The sequence below is a fragment of the Polistes dominula genome, unplaced genomic scaffold, assembly GCF_049000335.1.
Source record: "Polistes dominula isolate Pdom_NZ unplaced genomic scaffold, Pdom_raw_medaka contig_482, whole genome shotgun sequence".
NCBI classification, from domain to species: Eukaryota; Metazoa; Arthropoda; class Insecta; order Hymenoptera; family Vespidae; genus Polistes; species Polistes dominula.
In genome coordinates, this window is record NW_028301016.1 from 128,785 (window position 1) to 154,270 (window position 25,486).

Below are 25,486 nucleotides of genomic sequence, written 5' to 3' on the forward strand. Positions count from 1 at the left end.
GTCATGGTCGCGTCAGAGTTGAGTCAGGTCTGTGACATCCTTTAGTTGTTCCGATAACAGATGGAACAGATATTTTCCGAATAGTTTCTATTGGTCATTGCCAGGTTTTGTATTCAATGTTGCATATCATTGGAATCGTCTTGTCAGTTGCTATTCGAAAATAAGTATGTAAATATAACATTGTTTTCAAACAAACCATGTTGACCAATTAATCTTGGAAATGACTTAATCTAGCTAAAAAATTCTAATTTCATATTGTAGTCCTGAATTTTTTGTGCAACTTTTTCTTTATCTACTTTTCTGCTGCGAGCTATTTCGATGGCAAGAGCTGGTGAATCACCCTGTATATAAAATCTAATTATTATTTTGTACAAATATATGTTGATTTTTAGTTACGTAATGAATTATATTTAAATATTAATTCCTACCCTCTACTCAATATTTTATTCAAACGATGATTGTAAGTCATTAAAAAATAATGTACACAACGTCCGTAAATCTAGTGTCAATTTCATAGTTGATACAATTAAAATTTAAGATATTTGTCGAAAAAAATTCGAATTATATGTGTATTTTGTAATTTTCAAATTTATCTAACCAAATGTAAAGTTATAGATAATCTTTATAAAAAAATGTTTGAATGGACGATGAAAAGTTTTAATATGAAGATTCAAGATATAACAAAGCGTATTCGTAGAACATAATATATTTTATATGCGATTGCATTAAGTGCATTTTGCGCTTAGAGTCCACGTTACCACAGTTCACGTTGCTTTACGGTTATTTTATTACTTCGTCTCTCTCGGTGATTTATTATACCTCCTTAAAATTCCGAACATGTTAGGTTCTGCGCCCATAGTACTGAGCCCTGGCGGCAATTTTCCTCGAATAAATGTATTGTTATTCCCAAGATTATTATACAAAGTGCCTGTTTAAACATTGATAACACAAATTCGATTAGTATAAATTAAAGAAAACAAAAACAGAAAGAAAGTAATCGATATTTAATACATATGGTAATTGAAAAATGTTTCATTAAATATAAACATTAAGAAATAATAAATATTTAATACACAAAAATATATATTTCGTAAATTTATCATTATTACTTTATTTTTCATGATTAAAAAAATTAATCTATTTAATATTTAATGAAATATAAATATTCAAAGGGTAAATACTTTTTAATATACGTATTTCGAACTTTCTTTGTTAATATCGTGTTAATTTAAGAAGTTTTACATTTTCATTTTTACTTTTTCCTTTTAATTTTCCTTGGATAGAAAAATCTAACATGTTATTTTGAATATTTTTCCATTACAGGAAGTTCTTCATGCCATCAGTGCGCCCAGCGGGCAAGTTCAACGCATCGTTATCTTCAAGAAGAACGGCGTTCAAGCCATGGTGGAATATCCTTTCTAATGCGTTTTCTGTGTAATAATTTCGATGTCCAACGGAAACTCGTTTCACCTGCATGATTTTAAAACGTTATCACAGCATTTTTATATATTTCAATCTTCATTTTAATATTCGCAAGTTTCTTTTTTTCCTTTTTTTTTCTTCTTCAAAAAAAAACCGGTTTATTTTCATTCAATAATTTACATTTAAGATAAAGAAAGATGTATACAGCTATAATTCCTTAACTAAGTTTCATCGTGATTACGTTCGACTCTGTAGATTCAGCCACAAGAGCAAAAGAAACGCTTCACGGAGCAGACATATATTCTGGATGCTGCACTTTAAAAATTGACTTTGCTAAGGTAAGTGGAAAACTGGATAAACAGAGAAATATATCTTATTAATATTTAATTTTATTTTTTTTTAAATTTTTTTTTTAAGCAATGTTTAGAAAAATATAAATTTTTTTTAAAGCAATAGTTAAAAAAAATATAAATTTTATTTTATTTTCTATAATATAAATATGTTTTATTGTTTATTAATAAAATTATATTACGTTTCAATTTTATAGTTTATTATATTTATTAATATATAGTATATAGTATATATATAGTTTTATACTATATTATTTAATTTACTATTTATTGTATAATTATGTGTAGAATTATTACATGCATGGCTCTTAAATTATTAGGTGGTTCGGAAAGTCGTTTCGTTTTTTGCTGACACAATAATGGCATTAGTTGATGCAAACCAACAAATAGTAATACATGAGATCGATAAGAGGTTACATTTATCAAATTCAACTATTTATGATCACTTGAAAGGTTTAGGTTTAACCTCGAAGTAAAAATTATCTTCATTTTTACAAAAGAAAAACGAAACGACTTTCCGAACCATCTAATATAATACGATTATGAATGAACAGCGCAATATATCGCGACGATCCGGTATTTTTCGCAGATAAATGAACGAAGCGTTATCGCGCTGCATGACAGAATTCAAAACAGATTTTAAAAAGGCCCTATGACACTCCAAAACATTTAAGTAATATTCATTAATAGCAAGTTTTGGGGTTTAGCAGGCAAACTTCAGAAGCATAATTTACAAGTTGAAATAAGAAATACATTTTATTATTCGAGGTTTGGTTATAAACACTTTATTACAAAGTTATAAACAAATGAAATTGAAATGAGTAACAATAAAGTTTTCGAAGGAACAATAACAAACACACATTGCTTTTTATTTATTAAATTTAAGATTAATATTAAATAAATAATTTATTAACAATATTTACAATTTAATTAATTGTTAATATTATAATGTAATTTATTTAATATATAATGTTAATAAATTTATAATATTATTTATTAAATTTAAATAAATATTAAGTTAAGAAAATAACGAATTATAATTTATTGTTAGCTATTTGTGCCTTGTATAATCAATCAACTGAACTTACATTAGTGATAGAGTATTCCATACCTACGAAGCACTTCGGTCAAGAGTATTCAGCACTCAAAGGGTTAATACCCATTTCCCAATAATGCAATTTGGCTTGATTTCGACCTAGAATTGGATATCATGATGCTCAACAACCAGTTCTAGAACAACAACGTAAAGAATCTTACGATTAAACTTTGTTGATAATACTCCTATAGAAAGCATTTGACGTGCTTCATTTCAATTACAGATATCGCGAAACACGATGTGGAGGAATTTTGATGAATCGATGGAAAATTTGCTTATCAATATTCGGTTGTTCAAGAATTATTTCTAATTGATTACCGATAACGTGTTAAGTTTTGTAATAGATATGTAAATGCGGTAGAAAGGAACAATTTTTTCATCTCGAGGATGGATAGACTATAATAGATAACAATTAAAATACGGGAAATATTTAATGTTTATAGTGTCATGTATGGAGATCCTTGATCAATCATATTTAACCCAACGAAGAAACTTTCAACACCAATTTCGATGTAATGTTTGAATGTGTATGCTTCATTGATCTGTAATTACCTATTTCAATTTCATTTGTTTCTAACTTTGTAATAAAGCATTTCAAATATAATCTCAAAGAATATTTTTTTTATTTTCATTTTGACTTGTAAAATATATTTCAGCAATTTGACTGATAAACCTTAAGACACTCTGAATATATTAGCATAATATAGTAATATATTATATTCTATTATATGATATTCTAACGTTAATCTTTAAATACATATTAATAATTAAAGAGAAAACTATTATACATATAAACAAGTTATAAAACTTGAAATTTATACAAAACATTCCGGAACATTCTTTAACATAAAATGATTGACTTTAAACCGAAAGAAAAAGTGTTTATAGGGTGTTTAAAAAATTCTTTTAGAATGAAAAGAATATTATTATTAAATGTTTTACCGATTATTCCTCACAACGTCATAATGGACGTTTTACGCAAACTTGTACTAAAATCCTTCTCTAACATTTCATTTTTGAAAACTATTTTAAGTAAATTAGAACTATCACATATCACGAGCTTTAAAAGCTTTATATTCAACCAAATGACACTGACAAATTCAATTTGACAACACAAAGTACTGGATTTTTATATCTTCAGGAATTGAGCATATCTTTTCACATTGATAATATCTGATGTGTTATCTCTGCAAACAAGAAGGTCACACTACTAAACACTGTTTCCTTACCAACACAGAACCGGACACTAATATCACATCTAATACAGTTGATCATTCAAATTCAGGTACAAAGACAACAAACACAAACAGTAATAACCCTACGAAGACAAATATTAAATTAACAGACATTATCTCACCCTCTACCTCTCCTATGACACGTCTAATTACTAAAGTTGGGAATAAAAGATCACTTTCCTCAAACTGTAGCTTATCGAAGACAATTGTTCAGCCGGTAACTAATATTACTATATACTCTATAAATGACAAAAAACTTCCTAGAGCAAGCAACACATTTCCTATGCCCACACAAAAAAGAAACCTAGAAACAAGCCACCTATTTCAGGTTAGAAACTCAACGTCTATGAATTACTCAACCCAATTAAAAAAACAATGCAGAATAATTCAGAAGGTTACGTATTGAACTTTGATCAATTATGCAGTTTCCTAGAAAAAGCACACAACTTTCTAAAGATATCGAAAATGGTTAAAGAATATAATAATAATAATAAAAATAACCTTATCGATCTGTTACACCAATCCTCAAGCAAAGAGTTATTAAAAATCAATTAACCAGAATTATTAAAAAGCTTCAACAAAAAATTAAAACCAGCAAAACAGAATCAGAATATGAAATTACATTGGAAACTGTGCGAAGATATTATATGAACATCATCCAATGGAATGTTAATGGATTTAATCCATGCTTTGAGTCTATTAAAGTATTAATTAATGATTATAATCCATCTGTATTATATATTTAAGATATTAATTTTTTAAAAAGACCGTAAAAGTAAATGAACAAACTTCATAAATTTTTGTAAAAATAAAAACCAATATCTTCATGCAAGTAATGGTGTAAACACCTATGTTATCAAATTCTACAGCGAAGAAGTTCCCATCAACACTTCCTTTATAGTCATAGTAATCAAAGCCTACATCCCATAAAAAATCCATATAGCCAATATTTATTTATTTAATTCGCAAACATTCAACATTCAAAATAAGGTACACTTTTTAAATCAAATACCTAAAAACCACAGTCATAATGTATAGAGGATTTAATAGCTACAATCCCATATGGAGTTCAAATACACTTCATTATTGGATTTTATTATTGAAAAGTTGTTGAAAGAATCTTACTACTTATTGATTTAGTTTTACCTAATACCAAGAAATACACCCATTATAATTAATCATCGAATTCATACTATTAGCTATTAATCTAAACTTTTGCATCCCAGATATTAGACATTTACTCGAATGGGAAGTACTAGGCTTAACTTGGGATAGTGATCATTTACCATGTAAATTAACCTTGGATTACCCAACTAGAACAAGAGCACAATTTCAGAAACCAATTCCATGGATCCTAAATGGAGCCTCAAAAAATAGATTGAGAAGAAATTGATAATCTTATAAAAAAACCACCATGGAGTTCATATGAGAATAATCCCACTGAAACAATCTTTGACGAATACAGGAAAAAGATACTACTAGTGAAATGTTTAACCCCTTGCACTATGCTGAAATTCGGAACAGGCTATGCCTAACCCATGCAGCTGAATGGTTGCGAAAAAAGACGAAGCGGCGGTACCCGAATGTTGAAACTTTAGTTTTCAAATGTTATCTGGACTACAAGAATGTATTCTAAGTAGCACGTAGACTATATTAGGAAACAAAATATAAAATACCCATACAGATCTCATTCAAACATTCATACTTGACCTGAGATTAAGATCACGAGCACGACTCGTGATATTCTTTTACGACTTGTCTGGCCTGAAATAATCGATTACGAGTCAGACTCGTGATATTCCCATTTGACATGAAATTGAATAACGAGCCTGACTTGTGATATTCAAGTCTGACCTAAAATTTTCATCACGAGTCTGACTCGTGAAAATAGTGCAAGGGGATTAAGACCATATTCCAAAACTATATTAACAGTACCAACTTAATTTTCTTTTATACTGATGGATCTGGATTCAAATCTTCTGAATTATCTAGATGTGCTTTTATTAGAGATTATTATACTTTCATCTTCAGGCTACCAAACTGCTTGTCTCTTCTAACCTGCAAAATATTTATGTACGATAAGTAAGGCTATATTATTTGCTAAAAACCATGATGTCAACAATTTTACAATTTTTACCGATTCTAAAAGTGCGGTTGATAGAATTTCTAAAAAATCATGTCACAAATCCGTACATGTTATTTAAGAAAATATTATGAATCTTAACAACAAAGGCAAAAGAATTAAAGTTGTATGGATTCCCAGTCACATCGGAATCAGAGGCAATGAAGAAGCAAACAAAGTTGCACATGGGGTTACTAAACATCCAATCTACGAAGATGTTAGGACAAATCTCGAAGAAGTTAAAGTAATAATTAAAGAAGTTTCTATCAGTTTCTGGAATTTCAAATGGATTAACAGCACCCAAACAAAACTTCACGAAATAAGATTGAGTGTCCAGGAGATGATTAAAATGTCGACGCTAAACAAAATAAATCAAGTAGCTACTACTCGTACTCGTATTGGGCACGCGAAACTAACGTCACTCAAATGTGAAACTTGCAATTACTCCAAAAAGCATTGAACATACTTTACTGCAACAAATACACTAGTGATAGAAATCAACACCGAATTAAAAGAAGACTTACAAATTCATTTGAATCAAAGTAACAACATCCGAAATGTATTCTTTTTTCTAAAGAGATAAATTTACTGAATTCTTTTTCTAAACGAATAATATATCGTGTATTGTTTAATCATTAATCGTATTGTCAATACCTGTATGATTTTATTTATTGAAAGTGATCGCTAATGACTTCATTGTTAATACAACGACCATTTAAAAATAAACTTGTGTATAAAAAGAATTCCATTATAAAAATTCTTCAAAATCAAATTCAACGGTAATTATTTTCGAAATGATGGAAAATTTAAGAGATAGTTTAGAGTAGGCGCAATCGCATATGTAGGAAGCCCAATTAAACTTGGCAAGTTAAGCACTGGCCACTGGTTGTAAATACACCGCGAATGAGAAAGAAGTATATTAGTATAGTCCGCGTCTTTCCGGTCGGCGCTTATGCGAAACGCGTTCCCGAAGTTCCCGCGACGTATGCAAACACCTTTTGGCATGGCTCTCTTCATTGGCAGTGTCAACGTTAGGGGTGGTACCCAACTAGGAGCACACACACCCAATTCCATTTTGAGCTTTAAGGCGTGGCTATAGTCACGGAAAGCTTCTATTTTCGCCCCTGGTGGAATATGCGCGTCTATCCGCAGCCGTTTTCGTGATTTCAATTTTCTCAGGTGATTAAGTTGTAACGCCGCAGGGCGGAAGTTACCTCGACGTTTTACTTCCCCCTTCCTCTATTCCCTATTCCCCCTACTCCTTCTTCGTCTCTCATATCTCTCCTTCTCTCATTTTATTTTTCTATCTCCCCTCCTTCCCCCTCTCTCACTCACTCTCTTTCTTTTTCTCGTCTCACTCTTTCGTCTTTGTCTTTAACGTCAGTTTATCCACTCCGTCTTTCTCTTTCATCTCTGTTTCACTCTCTCCGCTCTCTCTCTCTCTCTCTCTCTCCCCCCAACCCGTTTCTTTGTCTTTTCTCTCGCACGCGCTCATTTGCTCATTTTGCTCATCGCAAAATCGAAGATAGGTAATCCATATCGGAGATAGGCCGACGACGACGCGCCAATATGTCTCTGGTGGCTCATTTCGTTCTCGTCGTCTATTTTCGAAGAGTTCTTCTCGTTCTTCCTTTTATTTTCTCTTTCCTAAGATGGGTCGTTGATTCGTTGCTACCTCGAGGGCATTCTCATTGGGAATGATCGAGCATATATCAACAGTTTTCATAGTTTTCTTCATTTTTGTTTGAGGCACTGTCTGGATTCTCTCTCTTACTTCTTTTACCACTTTTTATTTTTATTTTTTTTATTTGGTTCGTGAAGAAATTGAGAATTGTTTTATTCGAGGGTTTTGTTAAAATCATTTTAACAATATTAATATTTTAACCCTTCGCACTCGAGACCGTTTTTCGCGAAGCTAACCAGCGACTCAAGACCGTTTCACAGCATTTTTGATGAATTTCTCACCATCAATTTAATATTATTTCATACAGAAATTAAAGAATTAAATTTTTATATTTTAACATTTTTGTTATCTTTACATCTTCACGAAGATAATTTCTTAAATATTAGACTTTGTAATTTTCCTTTGTATAACATTTCATGTAACAATTGCTGAGATGCATGCTCAGCTTTTCGAGACAAGTATCACAATAGTATGTCGTTTGATGTCTTTCGCCGAGTTTATTTCTTTGAGAACAGACTTTTGCCACGGTTGTCAAGTTCGAACTGAGACCTAAAATGCAGTTTGCTTCATGGTGCCACAATAATCTCTGATAAGAAAATCTTACGTAGTTTGAAAGGGAGATTACGTTGTCTTTGTAAAATTACATATGCAGTGTTTAGGAAAGAGCTTCAAAGAATAAGATTAAATAAACATAAACAAGATATCACTATATCTAGTGATATAGAAAACATAAATAGTTATTACCACGCATCGAATTTCCGAACTCATACAAAGTGGTGAGCAAGAGTCACCTCTCGAGTGCAATGGTTATTAAATATGAGTCATTTATTTTCTAAAAAACATCGAGTTAGCTACTATAATAGTTACATTTTTACATAATCTTTTCATTCAGAATCAATTTGTCTTTAATATAATTAAATTCATTAAAATTTGGTAACACAAAAATTTGCTGATTAATGAAGTGATAATAAAATTTATTTTGAAAGTGGCATAAATCCAATTATAGCCATTAAAAACATATTATTTCCCAAATAATATTAATAATATCAAGTTTGCATTACAATACAAAAAACGAAACCATTTACAAACCTGAAATGCAAGAACTTCATGGATTTATTATACCACCTGACCATCATAGTTTTTTTAAATTCCTCTCGCATACACAGATTGGAGAAAACTCAATAATCTACCTATCTATCTATCTATATATATAAAAGTTCAATTTTATTTTTTTCTATACTTTTTAACTTCTATTTTTGAGAAAAGAACGAAATTTAAAAGGAAGCATTTAGCACACCAAAGTTTAATAAAACACGTTCAAGTGCGCTAAATTTGGTTTTTGTAGCACATACGTTTAATAACACCCGTTTATTTTCTTTGCAATTTTTTTAAGAGATGCTATTTATTGATGTTTTCTGTAATAAAAAAAAAAACAATTAAAATAACATAAAATAAACCGCAATCCCATCTTTTTCAAAAATTGACTGGATGCTAGTAATTAATAAAACAATACTAATTTTTGTATAAAAATTATTTAACAATGAATACAAGTTGAATACTTTTTTGTTTTTATAACATAAACATGTATACATTTATTTTTATTTCAAGGAAAACTTACTTTTCCTATGGACTTATGCTTTCTTAAGAATTAAAAATGTCATTTCAATGATTTTCCAAGTGCCCTAAGTCTAATCATAGCCATCAAAAACATATTATTTCTTAAATAATGTTAATTATGCTAATTGGGATGATAAATTTGACAGATTTTTTTAGAAACAGAGAAACATTATTCTACTATATGTCATCTGTTATCTATATTTTTAAATTTAATCCAATGCAAATCCTTCTCTTGAAGGAATTTTTTATTCATTTATATTATGAATCATATTCATTATATTATATTATTTATATTATATCATTCATATTATATAGGAAAATATATATATATAGATTCGAACATAAATGGACTTAGATTTCTTTCGAAATAAACGTCTCATATATTATTAATTTTTTTCACTAAATTTATTATTTTTTACCTTTTATTTGTTCTAACGGTCTAACTTTTTCTCAAAGGGGTCACTGATCTCGTATAAAAGATACATTAACCGATTCTAGTCTCTTGCATTCTTCAATACTAGGTTTTACACCATTGAGTTTAAAAAGATTTATAGTCCGATTCTATTCGATCCTAAGAAGGATATAGCAGAGTTGGTTGTTCGAACCGATTCTGAGTCGATTTCCGTAACCGGTTTGGTTAGCCATCTTGGCTGATCGTAGACGATCGAATTACCTTCTTCTAGTGACTATAATTATAGCTAAGCCTTCAACCCAATATTCGCAATACTGTTATTTTGTAAGAATGACTTAACAGTTCACGATAAATACACAATTTTGGATTTATTTTTTACAATTTTTATTATTTTCCTTCCATTTCTTTTTCCCTTTTTGATTTAAATTGATGAATCCAAAATATCATCTTTTTTTCTATTTAATTGCAAATTAAAAATTAAACGTATCTTACTTTAGATCTTTTTGTTTAAAATTATTATTATTTTCTAATTATGTACTTTCTATCGATATGCAATAAAACGATCTTTTTAATGAAGAATTATGTGGTAGGAAAATAGAGAAAGAAAAGAATAAAAGGGAGTAAATGAGAGAAAAAAGATTTAAATTGCGTGTCTATCGGAGATTTACACGCTACGTGAAATTAATTTATTTATTTCTTGAAACTAACGATGTTTATCGATCTATATAGAAATGTATATGTATATTATATGTTTTACTAGAATACATAATGGATATAAATATTAACGAATAATAGTTTTATTCAATAATTATAGCTATTATGGTATTAACGAATTTACATGTAAGATTAAATAAGGAAAAATTAAATACAAATATCTTTTTATTTGATCCGACAACATGGTTTCTTAACAAAATTAATGGTTATATAACAAATGGAGGATTTTCTACTCGTTAGTTTTTTAATCATGTAAAAAAAGAAAAAAGAACACAAATTAGAATAATGTTTTAGAATTAAAAGAAAAAAGAACAATAAAAAAATAGTATTGTGAAGTTAAAATTATCAAACAATTATGATTACATCGTTAAAATTATCATAATGTTTCATTTTTATCGTTTACATTATTGTTAATATAATTATTATTTCATAATACGTAATTTGTATTAATCGTATCGGGAATTTCTGTCAATTTTTAAATGAAACTTTACATTTAACTCTTGTTAATATTTAATACAAATTTTTACAATCAATTTAGAAAGAAACTTTTTGGTAGAACTAATTATACTTATGATTTAAAACTATATCAATTGATGATTCTACTGTTTCATCGGTACAGCCTTCTATTACTTCAGCAGAATGATGCCAGCAATTTCTATATTATTGTCTTTTTTTGTAACCAACTTTGCATACACTTCATAAAATACATCATAAATTAGTTTTGTTTTGTTTTAATCGGAGAATATTTTGTCAATGATAAAAATATGTGTCAATTTAATTGCATTTTCATCATTAATATGTTTTTTTTAATTGTTTCTGATTAATTAATTTTAATAAAGTTTTTAATAATCATGTCAAAACTAATTTTCAGAAAGGTATATTATATTAGTTATATTAGTTATATATACATATAGAGAGGGTCACGGAACATTCAAAATTATTTGTAAAATATACATTGCATGAAAAAATGTTTCCTGCACAGTTAAACTAAATTAGGGAGCAAATGTAATGGTAAACAAAACTTTTTTATTAAAATACTTTTTAATGAGATATCAAGATTATCTTTATCTTTTTAAATGGAATGTCTAACTTTGATTTCTGGACTCTAATAAAGCATCAAATTCTGCAGAAACTATCATACTGTACGGGACCAAAAATGAATAATTTCTAAGAAATTCACAAATAATTTATTTGGCATTAGATTGCTGATTTAACGGGTTTGTAATCACGACTTCGTTTAACTCAAATATAATTATGAGAATGCTTTTTTATTAGAATTAAATTTTATTTATATTTTGGTAAATAAGTCATCTTATTAAATATTTGGTAAATAAAAATATTTAATTTATTATTTAATTTAATAATTTATTATTTAATTTTCTTTAAATCCTACCCTTTATATTTATATAATATAATAACAAATATATAAGGTGATCGAGTTTTTATTCGTAAACTTTTACCAGCATATTCTACAAGTAAAAATTAGAAGAAAAACAAAATGTTATTTAAACGTATTTTTCTAAATGCTTTAATTGAAAAGTGATAACAAAAATACGAAATATAAGATCTGATATATGATAGTAACATTAGTAGCTTAAACATTGTTCCCTTTGTTTAAATAATTCATGGTTTTACGTTTAATACGTTGTATTTAAAGTAAATAATAGTTATATTAGTGATAATAGTTAAAGATAATTATATTAGGGTATTTTATTAAGTATATTTATATTAGCTTCTCCTTTTATGAGTAGTTAAGTGTAAGTTATGTATTTATGCGGAGATATGGGAAAATTTGTGAATCGTTTATAAAGGAAACGGAACTCTCAAATCCGTAACAAGGAAAGTAATAAAGACAACATAAATATGAAATGTTAATGAATTGATTTTACCTTGACATAAGAAAACATTGTCGATATTTATTTAAATATTCAACAATAATATATTCGGATCTCATTTTTTATCTGAAAGATAAACTGCATGTAATATTTCTTACCATTAGTTAAATTTTTTTAATCAGTTAACTGAGTTTGACGAGTATACTTGTCGTGAAGAAGTGATAGGAATTTTCTGTCATGACGAGTACATTCGTTATGCGTAAAAAGTAGTTACCATTAGCTATTTAAATTATAGTTTTTGTAAAAAAATGAAACGTATATTTAAATTTCAAGATGAGTAAGAAGAAATTCAAGATTTGTAAATTACTATTTTTTTTAAATATATTTAGCTCATTTTATCCTCATAAATAAGCAATTTTAACCTCGACTTGTCATCGGTTGATTTTAGTGGCACACAGCGGTGCGCACTTTCAAAACAGAGCGCTACAGTTAACCACTTAACCTACAATATTTACGTTCGAGAATTTTGGGCCGAAAACGTAAACAAAGTTGGGCAGACTTCGAGCCATTTCACGGTACGGCAAATCGGTCCTAAGTTGAACGAAATGCGCACGACTTATGGAATGTAAATACTGTAAATCAGACACAAATGGTTTAATTTTGTGAGATATGTGATAGATAATTACAACCTGATGTAATAATTTTGGTAGATATACCGCAAAATAATTATTATTAATCCTCTAAAATATAACATAAATCAATAACATTTATTTGTAGTTCCTGAATAAACTAATAATTCACATAATTAGCATTTATACAAATATCAATAATAAAAAATTAATAATCTTCAATGATATGATATCTTTCGAAACATTCTGGTACATGTAAGGGAATTTTGTACCTCTTACACTCCAAAGTTGTTTCGCTACATTTTTTATTTTTGTGGCAAACTTTACAAAACAAATTATTTATTAAATTTGTTGCAAATTACAAATCGCGACCGTTTAACCACGGACGATGCCCATAATATTTACCTTTGACCCGATTATCATATTATTCCCGTAGTTAAGGGGTTAACTGGACAAATATGCAACAATAATGTATTCGGATCTCATTTTTTATGTGAAAGATTAACTGCATACTCTTTCTTACCATTTATTAGATTTTTTAGAAAATGAATTGCAGTCAGGATAGGAAATAAATATTCCATTATTGTTTTGTCAATACTTATGGATCCAATTAGATAGCTGTCTAATATATCATGTGGTACCAGAACGGGAACGATTAAATGACCATTACTCTTCAACGATGGCCAGTTTGAGGAAAATTAATTCCTTAGCCCCGTAATATCATCAGATATCACATCAATTGATTATATATTATGGGGAACAAGTAAAAGCAAATATTTATCGAATATAAATTATGTAATAGAATTAAGAAAAAGTTTAACAATTCTGATAATGACTGACAAAATGTTGAAATGTAATTATAATTTGGAACGACAATCTATTCTTATGTGGTATCGAACAAGAAAACAAGAAAGTAAGTATTTTGTTTATAAACTATTTTTTTCTTTTTTTTTTTTACTTTAAGTTATGATTAATTCTTTGAGTATACATTTATTTAAAAATTACTTTGAAATATTTTATAATAATTTAAATTAATATAATATTGAAATATAATATTAAATATTATAATTATTATAATAATATAAAAATTACGCATTAAAAATGAATTAGAGTAGGACTAGTTAAATTTTGTCTGAGTTTCAATGACGTATCAGAACGTCATGTGCGTCTTTGCCGAAATAAATGCATGATCTACTGACACGTCAAATGTAGTCAAAGGGTTCAATAAATATGAACAATTAAATGTAAAAATATATAAATTTAAAGGATATTTTAGATATTCAACGGTAGTGATTTTGGAAAAAAAAAAAATAAGAAAAGAAAACAAATTTTTATGTTCACGGGAATTCTCCAAACGACAGTTGGTGTTCTCGAAGCTCGACAGAAACACGAGTTTATCGACGTTTCGATCGTTCTCTTTTTACTCTCCTCTTTTTTTTTCCTTACCAAGCTTACATTCTCTTTCTACTTTTTTTTCTTCTCTCTCTCTTTCTCTTTCATATGTTAGAACGTTGCCCTCGTATTAACGTTACTGCTCTGCTGCTGCTGGGTTTTTATACCACAGAGACGTGGTGGTAAAGGCAAACGGGAGTAGAGAATATAGTTACTAGTAGTTTATACTCGTGGGTGGTTGACAGGGCTCCTGATACCTTAGAAAAATTCTATGTAAACGACACTTAACCGGTACGAGTGAGACGAAGTTATAATGATAGACTAGAGTTATGCCACCGAATATGAGACAACACTTATATATATATGTTTGATCAAATATCGGCAAATAAAATTCGAATGGAAATGAAATAGAAATAAAAGATATAATAAAAAATTTTGTTTAAATATTATTTTGATCATTCATTTATGTGTTTCCATAATTATGAAAATATTATACATCTCTTGTTTCGAGATATTTAAATAATTATATTTGAATACTAAATGAATTCTATATAATATAGAAATAACAAACACTTTAACTTCTAACGGTTCATTCTTAAAAATATTGTGCAAATTATATTGAATTAATTTAGTTTAAATAATGTAGTATTAAAATAACTTTAATAAACTGAATTTTTTTTTAATTATGACTTACCAGGGTCGGACTGCCAGACTTTGAATTTACGGCACAATAACATTATTATAATCACTTGTTAATTTATCTACTATTTTTTAAACCCTAGGACCAAAAGTTTCCTTTGGTTTTTGTAAACATACAAAAACATGTGGTAATAATTTAACAGACATGGTGATTGTATATTGTGTCATGTACGAATGAATTATTTTACTCATATGTCTTAATAAACACACTTTTCGAATTTTTGTACGATAGCCTGTGACTGATCGTATCCTAACTGATATCGACATCCGGTGTCTGATCCGTGTTTATTATGAAGTCCCTTTTAAACTGGGGTACGTCCCTCATTTTGAAACTTTTCGGTAACTTCTAACGTCTCTTCTATTACATCTGATTCTTTAACACCAATTAGTCTAGTTATCTTTCTCATTTGAATTCTGTACTTCCTGTTAAATCTTGTTATCCATCATGCTTGCGATGTTTTGAAAACAAAATGTTCTGATTGCAACTAATTCGCTGTGTCCCTAATGCCCACCACTCTTGTAAATTTCTAGTTGTAACTTGTACAATTAAATCAAATACGCGTATTATCGAATTTAATTCTTTACTTTAATTTTTTTTTTTTATATTAATGTTGATTCATTGTATGGCATTTAAAATTACAAGTTGATTATTTTTTCGTGCCTCTTCGAAGCAAGTGAATGTCCATGCATCGATAAGGGCAAACTTATCATGCAAAGATTCACCTGATTTTATATGGTTTTCCCACCTCTTTAATTCTTTTAACGATTTTAATCTACGGGATTCTCTACACTGTAAACTTTTCAGACCCCAATTTAGATTTTTGCAAGCAAGATATACTGTTTTAATTTTTTTTTGATAAAGAATTATAATCAGCGTTGATAGTTTATTTGGGTCCTTAGTAATTTTCTTTGTCAAAATTACTACATTCGATTTCAAAGAAGGAAAATTTGTTCACCTACTTCTTCGATTTTAATGAGTTCTCTTCATTGTTTATCAATTTCTTTTCCTCCATTCAATGAACAATTAATTCCACAATATCTCTTCTGCATTTTCTCTCATGCTTGCCATAATCATTTCTGGTGACTTTTCAGTAACTACACGAATTTATTTTGCGCAACCCTGACGCAACTCTGTGATGTATATTTTTATAGACAAGTTAAGAATTTTATTAAGAGACTGCGAAATTGTCCACCGTGAAGATGCAATAAAAATTCCTTCGATGTTTCATCATCAATTGTCTGAGCAAATATTTTGTGATATGATAAAGTATGCATAGTTTGCGTCAAAATTAGTTGAAGAAAGACTAGTTATTTTTAATAATGAACTAAGTCTTCTGTTTTCTTCTGCAATATTTAAAATCACCATGTACGTGTAAAAAAAACCTGCACTCATAAAATGCAGTTTATGACGACAAAATTTGTTTCGTGTGTCTATAGGACGAATATCATCTTGAAAAATGTATCGGTAAAGGTAAGCTAAATATTAATTTTTATTACTTGTATATTGTTTAATTTATAATTATTAATTCGATTATTTACGTACTAATGTTGATTTCTTTATAAAATTAATAACTTTAGTAAAAACAGTATTCAAACGCCTTATAATACTAATGTATGCGTTATTTAATTACATTCCCTATATAATTAATATAAAATTATTTAGAAAAAAAGAAAGAAAGAGAAATTTCTTTTAATAATAAGATTACATCACAATAAAGAAAAAAAGAAAGAAAAAGGTACTTTTCATAAAGGCACAATGTATATTCTCATGGGGAAGTAAGGAAAGGAGAGGAAACAAGTGTGGAAAGTTTGAAAAAAAATCCAAGGTAGGTCAATTTGAAGGTCCTGTTGTCAGTTCGTAATTTGTAAAGAAAATTTACTTTTTATATATAAGTCTTCTTTTTATCAAAAAATGTCGCTAAAAGAAGCAGCTGTAGCTAACTCAATAAGTGGAAGACAAGACTATACATGTTTTCATTCCTAAAAAAAAGTGTTATACGACTAAATTCAGTTGTGAAAGCAAGAGACTTTGGTGAAATTCAAAATGCCATAAAAGCTTAAGTCGTTGTATTAAATAAGATTGTTTAACGTCAATCACATAATTAAATATATTTATTAATATTATTTTTTTTTCATTTAGAATTTACTGTTCGTTTTAAGTTCAACAGTTTATTTACATGTATTGTTATTTATGTTTTCTCTTATTTTGACATATATCATAATATGTTTTAATAATAAAGTATAATTTAAAATCGTAAACAAAAATTATTTTTATTCAACACTTACTATAAGTACGTGATGAGTGTCAACATTTGCAGGTATAAATCAGCAGTAAAGATATTTAGTAAATATTGTACAAATACACCAAACTATTATATAAGACGCTGTTATTTAAAATGAAAAAAAAAAAATACAATCTCGTTATTTAATTGTATAACATTAAAGAAAATTTAGGCTTCATAGTTTCTATTATTTATAATGAAAATAATAGAATGTATCCTTATGAAAATAGCAGCATGGAGAGTAGTTTCATATTAGTTAGCCTATATTAATGGAACATGTAACGGAGAATTTGTGTCTAGTCTTTCTCTCTCACTATCTCTCTTTCTATTATTCTCTTTCGAGTTCCACAGAAGATTTACTCTTCTAAGGAATCTTCTTTTATGCTCATTCGCATGACGTTTATGAGCATTATGAGGAGTGAGAACGGTGCCAAGAAAATCGGTACTGCCTTCGGTACATTAAATGCTAAACTCTCTCTTTCTCTCTCACTCTGTCTATTTCACTGTCCTATGAAGTTAAAGTTACAAAGTTTGAGATGAATGATGTTTGATATATTGTTTGTTATTTAACTTTGGCTCTAACGATTGAAAATTTGTCATCTATTTTATGAATGATAATATTTCATTTATAGCAAATATATATTAATTTGTCCATAAAAACCAAAAATTAACGACGTTTTTCTTGCTATTAATAGTATATCATAAAACTAAGAAAAGAAAAAGTAAATAATACGATAAAAAGAAAATGTTCCAACAAACGATTAATTCGTACAATAAAATTTATTTCTAAGCAATTCTCTTTTACCATGATCAAATTTAAATTATTCTTAAGTCAAATTTAAATTTATTGTTTTTTACGCGCAATAAACGTTTTATTCAACCAGCTATATGTAAAAGTCAAAAAGAAATAATTCTCCATTTTCTTTTGACTATGAACTCGTATTCATTTCGTATTCTATTTCACTCCATAAAAGTCAACTAAATAAAATCTTCCTTATCGTTTAACATTTCAATTATCGTTCTTTGCGAACTAAGGAACGATTCATCTCAATTTTCCATAATTTACTTGTCCGTGACTTATTCCTATATAGTAACTTAATTATGTTCTGTAAGAATTAAATATCGAATTGAATTTAGTTCTATGCCTATATACAGGGTTATTCACCAGCTCTTATCACCTAAATAGCATAGAAAGTATAATAGTAGCAGAAAAGTGAATAAGGAAAATGTTGCATGAAAAATTCAGGACTACAATATGACATAAGTATTTTTTTGTTTGGTTGAGTCATTTTCGAAATGTATTGGTCAACTTTGTTTTTTTAAATACAATGATATATTTTAATACTTATTTTCGGATAGCGGCTGACAAGACAAATCCAATGATATGTAATATTAAATTTTTTGAAGGTCAAAACAAGGTCAAAACTGGCGAATAAGCCGGCCATAATACAGCTCTTCCGCGTTATGGTCGCGTCAGAGTTGTGTCAGATCTGTGACATCCTTTAGTTGTTCCGATAACAGACGGAACAGATATTTTCCGAATAGTTTCTATTGGTTATTGTCAGGTTTTGTATTCAATGTTGCATATCATTGGATTCGTCTTGTCAGCCGCTATTCGAAAATAAGTATTTAAATATAACATTGTTTTCAAACAAACCATGTTAATCAATTAATCTTGGAAATGACTTAACCTAGCAAAAATATACTGATGTCATATTGTAGTCCTGAATTTTTCATGCAACTTTTTCTTTATCTACTTTTCTGCTACTTTCATGTTTTCTGAGCTATTTAAGTTGCAAGAGCTAGTGAATCACCCTGTATAAAAAAAAGAAGAATAATTTTTAATTTAGTAAAAGTCACACACGTATATACAAACTACTATAATATATTTTCTTTAATCCTTTACACTGTCTTTTTTTCGCAATTAACTTGCCATTACAATTTCTTTCCTATTAATTTAAACTAAGTTTTGAAAAATCGTAATATGAAATAAAACATAATTCTACGCATATAAATAAATGAACCACTTTTATTTTAACAACAACAAAAAATACGCTAATTCTTCCTAATCTTTTTTTGTGTGTGTTGATATTCCACAATTTTTATTTTGCTAGAAATATTTTTTTTCTTCCAGTTGGTTATGTTCTATCCTCGTTGCTCTTTTTCCTGAAATTAGCCTTTTTGAGACTAAATAATTCAGGCCAGTAGTACCACTTGCTTCCAACTCGCGTCCAATTTACACGCTTGCACCTAAGTTTCTCTTTTTCTCTCGGTCTCTCTCACCCTTTTTCACGTTATATCAGTAGCTCTATCTCTGGATGCCTGGTTTAATAATTTTCCTACGAGGATGCAATAGTAGCTCATAAAACTAGAATAACGTTTCCCCGCTTCTGCCGTAATCTCCAGAACCCCTCATTTTCTTCCTCAACCTTCTGTTTTAACCATTTCTCTCTTTCTCTCTCTCTCTCTCTCTCTCTCTCTCTCTCTCTCTCTCTCTCTTTCTTGCTTTTCTCGACTACCTCAAACGACCCTAAATGACTCTAGTTCTCATTTCCTTAGATACATGCAAACTTCTTCATCTTGTAGTTCTTCTTATTTTTCTTCTTCGTCTTCTTCTTGGATTAGTTATATACGAATGTGTTTTAAACATTCGTCATACTTTTTTTTCGGAGACGTTTACTTAGAGAATTATTGCTACTGCGTTAATATATTCCAGTGCTCATTAAATTCTTCATACCTGGAGTACAAAACGAAATTCTTTGTTATTCCTTGCTACACGGATTTGTTATTTAACAAAGAAAAATATTTGTTTTTAAGCTTAAGGATTCTTGACTAATTCGGAATTAATTTTATTATGTTATTTTATGTTCGTTAAAAAATAACATTTTATCGATAAAATGTGTGTGTATTTATGTATGTCGCGATAAGTTTAATTTATTCAAATATGATTACATCGCATATTAAATAATATCGAACGTTTTCATGTTTTATATATTTTACAACTATTTACCTATATGATTTTAAATATTATGATATTTATAATATTAATAAATATTTAAATATTATTATTTATGCTATACGAGGATTTTGTATATAATTTGGGGTTTGTTGGAATTTTGAAAATAAGTTGGGATTTGTTAAAATATAAAACATTTTAATGTTTTATATATTTTTCAACTGTTTACCTATGTAATTTTAAATATTATTATTTATGATATACGAAGATTTTGTAAATAATTTGGGATTTGTTGGAATTTTGTGAATGAGCTGAAATTTGTAAAATAATATAAAACATTTTCATGTTTTATATATTTTACAACCTATGTGATTTTAAATATTATGATATTTATGATATAAATAAATAATGAATTATTAATATTTATGATATTCGGAAATTTTGTGTTATGCATTAAAAATATGATTGTGACTTGTGCATGGAATTGTTTATAAACACAAGTATAAAAACGAGTGTAATAATGCAGATATTATAGTGAATTTAAGAGGGCTTACAAATTAGTGGCATCAGTATTATCAATGGGCAGAGTGCCATTTGTTGTCTCGTATGGTTAGTGGTATCCATTCTAACCAACCCCTTTCTTTCTTTTAGGCACAAATATAACTGAGAGTGTCTGATTTAATCTCGACTCTGTTGGGAAGATTTGTTCCTTCAAATCCCTTCCTTATGTTTCTTTCACCTTAATGATTTTTTTATTCTCTTTTACTTTGATTTATTAGGTACGGTTGATATTTACTATTCACATAATCAAATGTCAAATATTAATAGATTCACAATCAATTCGATACTGACAATGAACAAAATATCTGTTTGATACTATTCTTCTATTTTTATTTATTTTTTATCAGTTTTATTGCAGAAGAGTTGTAAAGATAACCAGGGAAATAGATTTTCACGTAAAACAATACATGATATTTACTTATGGTTAATTTAAACCGATCGTGCATCCGTTGACAAAATTTATCGCATTCTATAAACCCCAGTAATCAATACAATTTATTGATATTTATAATTGACATTGCATTTTGTTTATGTAAAGAGCATAAATAAATCCGTAAGAAAAGAGGACATTCTCTTTTTTCACCGATGTAGATAAACAATTACAAAAATAAATAAAAATAAGACCAAGTAGAGTACTTCCATTAACCTCTTAGACACTACGCGCCACTATAGTGGTTTTCGCGGATGACATCTTTTAAAATATATCATACCTAATTGTATTATTAATTATTAAAGTAAATTGTTAAGGTAAAATATATATGCAATATATTTTAAAGAAAATTTATAATTAAAACATTAAATACTTCATTTTAATTTACTCGCGTAGAAAACGGCATTGTTTGTTGAACCCTGCCATACAAACAAACAGCTCCGCTCAAAATTCAGCAGTGCCTAAAAGGTTAAAAAACGTGCGAAAAGATGAAATAGCACATTAGTCAATTTTTTCTGACAGAGGACGCTGCAAAAATTCCGGATGTAAAGGAATTCAGAAAATAAAATATTCAAAATGCAATGTACATTTATATTTAACGCCAGGTTCAAACTACTTCGTAGAATTTCAGGCTTAAGTTTTTATACGCAAAAGTAAAAACATTATAAGCCGTTGTTATCTGAAAATAACACATTGATTTTATTGTAATAAAATTGTTTAGACCGGAAAATTTATTTTTCATCTGCATATACAGGGTGTCCCATATAAAACTTTTCACAATTTTTCATGTACTTGCGATAACCTGACCAAAAAATACTTCAAACAAACGTTGATCTATTTTTGATTGACTGTGCATTGCAATAAAAAAGAAGTTGGAAAAAATTTTTGTTTGTAATTTGTTTTAAGGCAAGCTTTATGTTTTTTAAATGCCGCCCTATATTCTTGACCTTATGGTATTATAGCTTGAATTAATACGAATTCAACGAAAAAGTATACTATGATCTTTGAATGACTCTGAAATCAGTCTTACCGGTATCAAGTGAAAAAATTTTGATGAAACGTACGGACTGCAAAGTGTTAATAGTAATTTTTTCTTTGTCGTGAATAGTCGACAGTTCGTAGTTAAGTTTCTAGAAGTACAACATTAGTCAATGTTCCTGAATTTAATGTAATTTTCCGAATCTTTTAATAATAAATACAAGTAATTATAGCCCATTTCTTTTAATTTTTTTGTTTTCAAGGAATTCTATTCATTTTTTTGTTTCAAGTATTTGAAAAATTGTGAAAAGAGTTATATGGGACATCCTATATATGTATATAATTGTTGATTTTCAATTCAAACCATTTTTTTTTATTTATTACAAAAATTCAGCCCAATAGAGGGTTAATAAAGAAATCGTTACAGTTGAAAATTATAGCATAGTTCGTACAGTTCAATTGGTACAGTTAGTTGATATTCAATCGTAACAGGTAGTTTAGTATAATTCAATGATTACAGATAGTTGGTATAATTCAGCCGTTATCGTCGATATATGTACTTCTCAGTTAGTATATCAGTTGACGTAATGCAATAAGAAAAAAAGAAAGCAGAGCAGATAATCGTAACAAGAGTCGAACACCACATTGATCAACAATTGAAAGAAACATCAGAATATATATGTTCAATCATTGTTAATTAAAGCATATGTTTTTTGAATTAACTCCTTCCACTCTTACAATGTAGAAGTTGAAAAGGGCACTATATTAGGCACAGGAAGTAAGGAACAGTTCACGACTGTACAAATATATAAAAATTAATTTTAAATACATATTTTTAACACTTTACATGCAAGAAACGTATTTTTACGTTTCTCGCAGTGTGTCACTAGAGAGCGGGTCACGTAAAAGTACGTATTTAGTAGATTTGTGCTAGGGAGCGGGTATTGTATAAGTACAATGAGCATTGTATGTATGATGTTTGTTCGAAATAGTTTCCAATTTATTGCAATTTTACTGAATAACGAACGCGTTTCACTGCACGCGTAAGACCGCAGCGAAATATACCCTCATGCAATGTGTTAATGCATGTGTCGTCACACTTTCCCAAAGTAGTCAATTTGACTATTTGTAAGTAAAGTTGGTATACATTAAATTTTTCAATCTTTCTATTGGTAAAATTTACGTAAATTTTGTGTGTGTGTAATTAATTCAATCATTGTCTTCAATGCTTTGCATTAAAATAATTATAATAAAATAATACATATGTATAACTAGTTTGCTATACTAGTGTGACGTCCCGCCACGTTATTCCTGTCATATTTTTTCGCAGTAGTATAAATTGGGTTAAGAAAGATATTATTTCAGTGATTTATGTAAAAATTAATGGGAACCGTTTTTAGTGGTGAATATAGAAATTATGGGAAACGATTGCAGAATTAGAGCTAAATGAAAGATAAATAAAAAATTAACTAATCATATCCATTTTTTTTTATTAACCACTTAGGCACGACGCGTCACTATAGTGGCTTTTGTGGATGGTATCTTTCGGATATTTGTGTATCAACTATTTTATTAATTATTAAAGTCAATTGTCAAAGTTAAAGTTTGTGGCCTATCATCATGTCTTTAAGAAAAATTATAATTTCATTATCAAAAAATTAATTCCAATGTACTTGCGGAAAAAACAGTATTGTTTGTTACATATTGCAGTTTATTTCTATTCCCGTAAGTGTTTCAAATTTATTTTCCTAGAGGGTAGGTTGCTAGTCTTGCCCTCGAACACTCCTCCTTTACCTGAGCTTGAGACCAGTTAGTTGTTACTAGGCGGAGTTACCACCAAAACGGTGGCATTAAAGTTGGATATCAACATCACAAGAACAACAAACATCCTGAGAAAATAAGGCTTGACTATTGGGTTGTTCGGAAAGTCATTTCGTTTTTTTCTTGACACGTGAGATCGATAATAGGTTATATTTGCCAAACTCAACTGTTTATGTCCACTTGAAAGGTCTAGGTTTAACTTGGAAGCAAAAATTGTCTTCATTTTCACAAAAGAAAAACGAAATTACTTTTTGAACAACCCAATATATAAAACAGGACGTAGTCCTAACAAGAAGAAGAAGAAGACGTATTGTAGTTGTACCATTTACACACAATTCTCCTTGAACCCTGCCGTACAGAGAAACAGCCATACACAACATTCAGCCGTGCCTAAGAGGTTAACAAATAACGAATGAGGCTCGTTCTTAGAAAACTCTGGAACAAATAAGATTAATCAAAGAGAATATCGGTTATAAAACAAAGAATACAGCCGTTTATAAAGATAAAAACATCAGAATAAAGCCGAATGGATAAATGATTGAATCGGGAATTGAGATCCTTGCGATGCGTAGGTGTCGGGGCGTATTTACTTTAGAAAGAAACATAAGTTTCTAAAATATTACACCTGAATAGAGTAATGTCATTAGACATAGAAGAACACCCAAAAATGCTAAAGTGTCCCTAGAAGCGTGTTGTACGAACAGAGTACCGTACGCAATGTGTTAACAATATTCGTCAGTTAAGACATAACACTAGTCTGCAATTTGTTTGATATTACAAATGGTGTATAGATCATCATATATTCTGTTTAAATTTTATTCAAAATTTGATTAAAGTTCATTTCATTATTTTATGTTCATGTTTATTAGGAACGACAAACAATATATTTGTAAAATATATTAAGACTCTTTTTGGTCTTATCGTGATAAACAGTTTTTGTATACAATTTCGTTAAATTCGATAAAACTCATATCTTGTGACCAATAAATTTTCGTTGATTTAAATTAGTCGACTAATTTTTTTTTTACAATCGACGAAAATTTATAAATATGCAAACATTCATACATGCTTACTTTTAAAAGAATATGATTCGTGATGAAACTTTACGATAGGAAATAGATTTGTTCAAAGCTTTAAACAAAATTGAAAAACACCATTTCTATCTGCAAAGATAGAGCTAGAGAATTGCGTTCACGATAAAAATTGCATAAAACACTTCCGTCGATTGTCAAAAAAAAGAAAAAAACACTA

At 28.7% G+C, this 25,486-nt stretch overlaps 1 protein-coding gene and 1 long non-coding RNA gene across 7 annotated transcripts in view; both read left to right on the forward strand.

The window, feature by feature from the left end:
* sm (heterogeneous nuclear ribonucleoprotein L) overlaps positions 1–25,486 on the forward strand; it is a 195,616-nt gene that overhangs the window by 68,589 nt on the left and 101,541 nt on the right. For all 6 annotated transcript variants that reach the window (XM_015317080.2, XM_015317084.2, XM_089174117.1 and 3 more), the window contains 2 exons: positions 1,324–1,409; positions 1,664–1,760. In XM_015317080.2, coding sequence (XP_015172566.1) covers positions 1,324–1,409; positions 1,664–1,760 — 183 coding nt within the window. The remainder of the gene's footprint in view (positions 1–1,323; positions 1,410–1,663; positions 1,761–25,486) is intronic.
* Positions 2,888–8,280, forward strand: LOC149031975 (uncharacterized). Its single transcript, XR_016177119.1, has 2 exons — positions 2,888–3,015; positions 3,092–8,280. It is a non-coding gene; the product is annotated as an uncharacterized LOC149031975 (long non-coding RNA).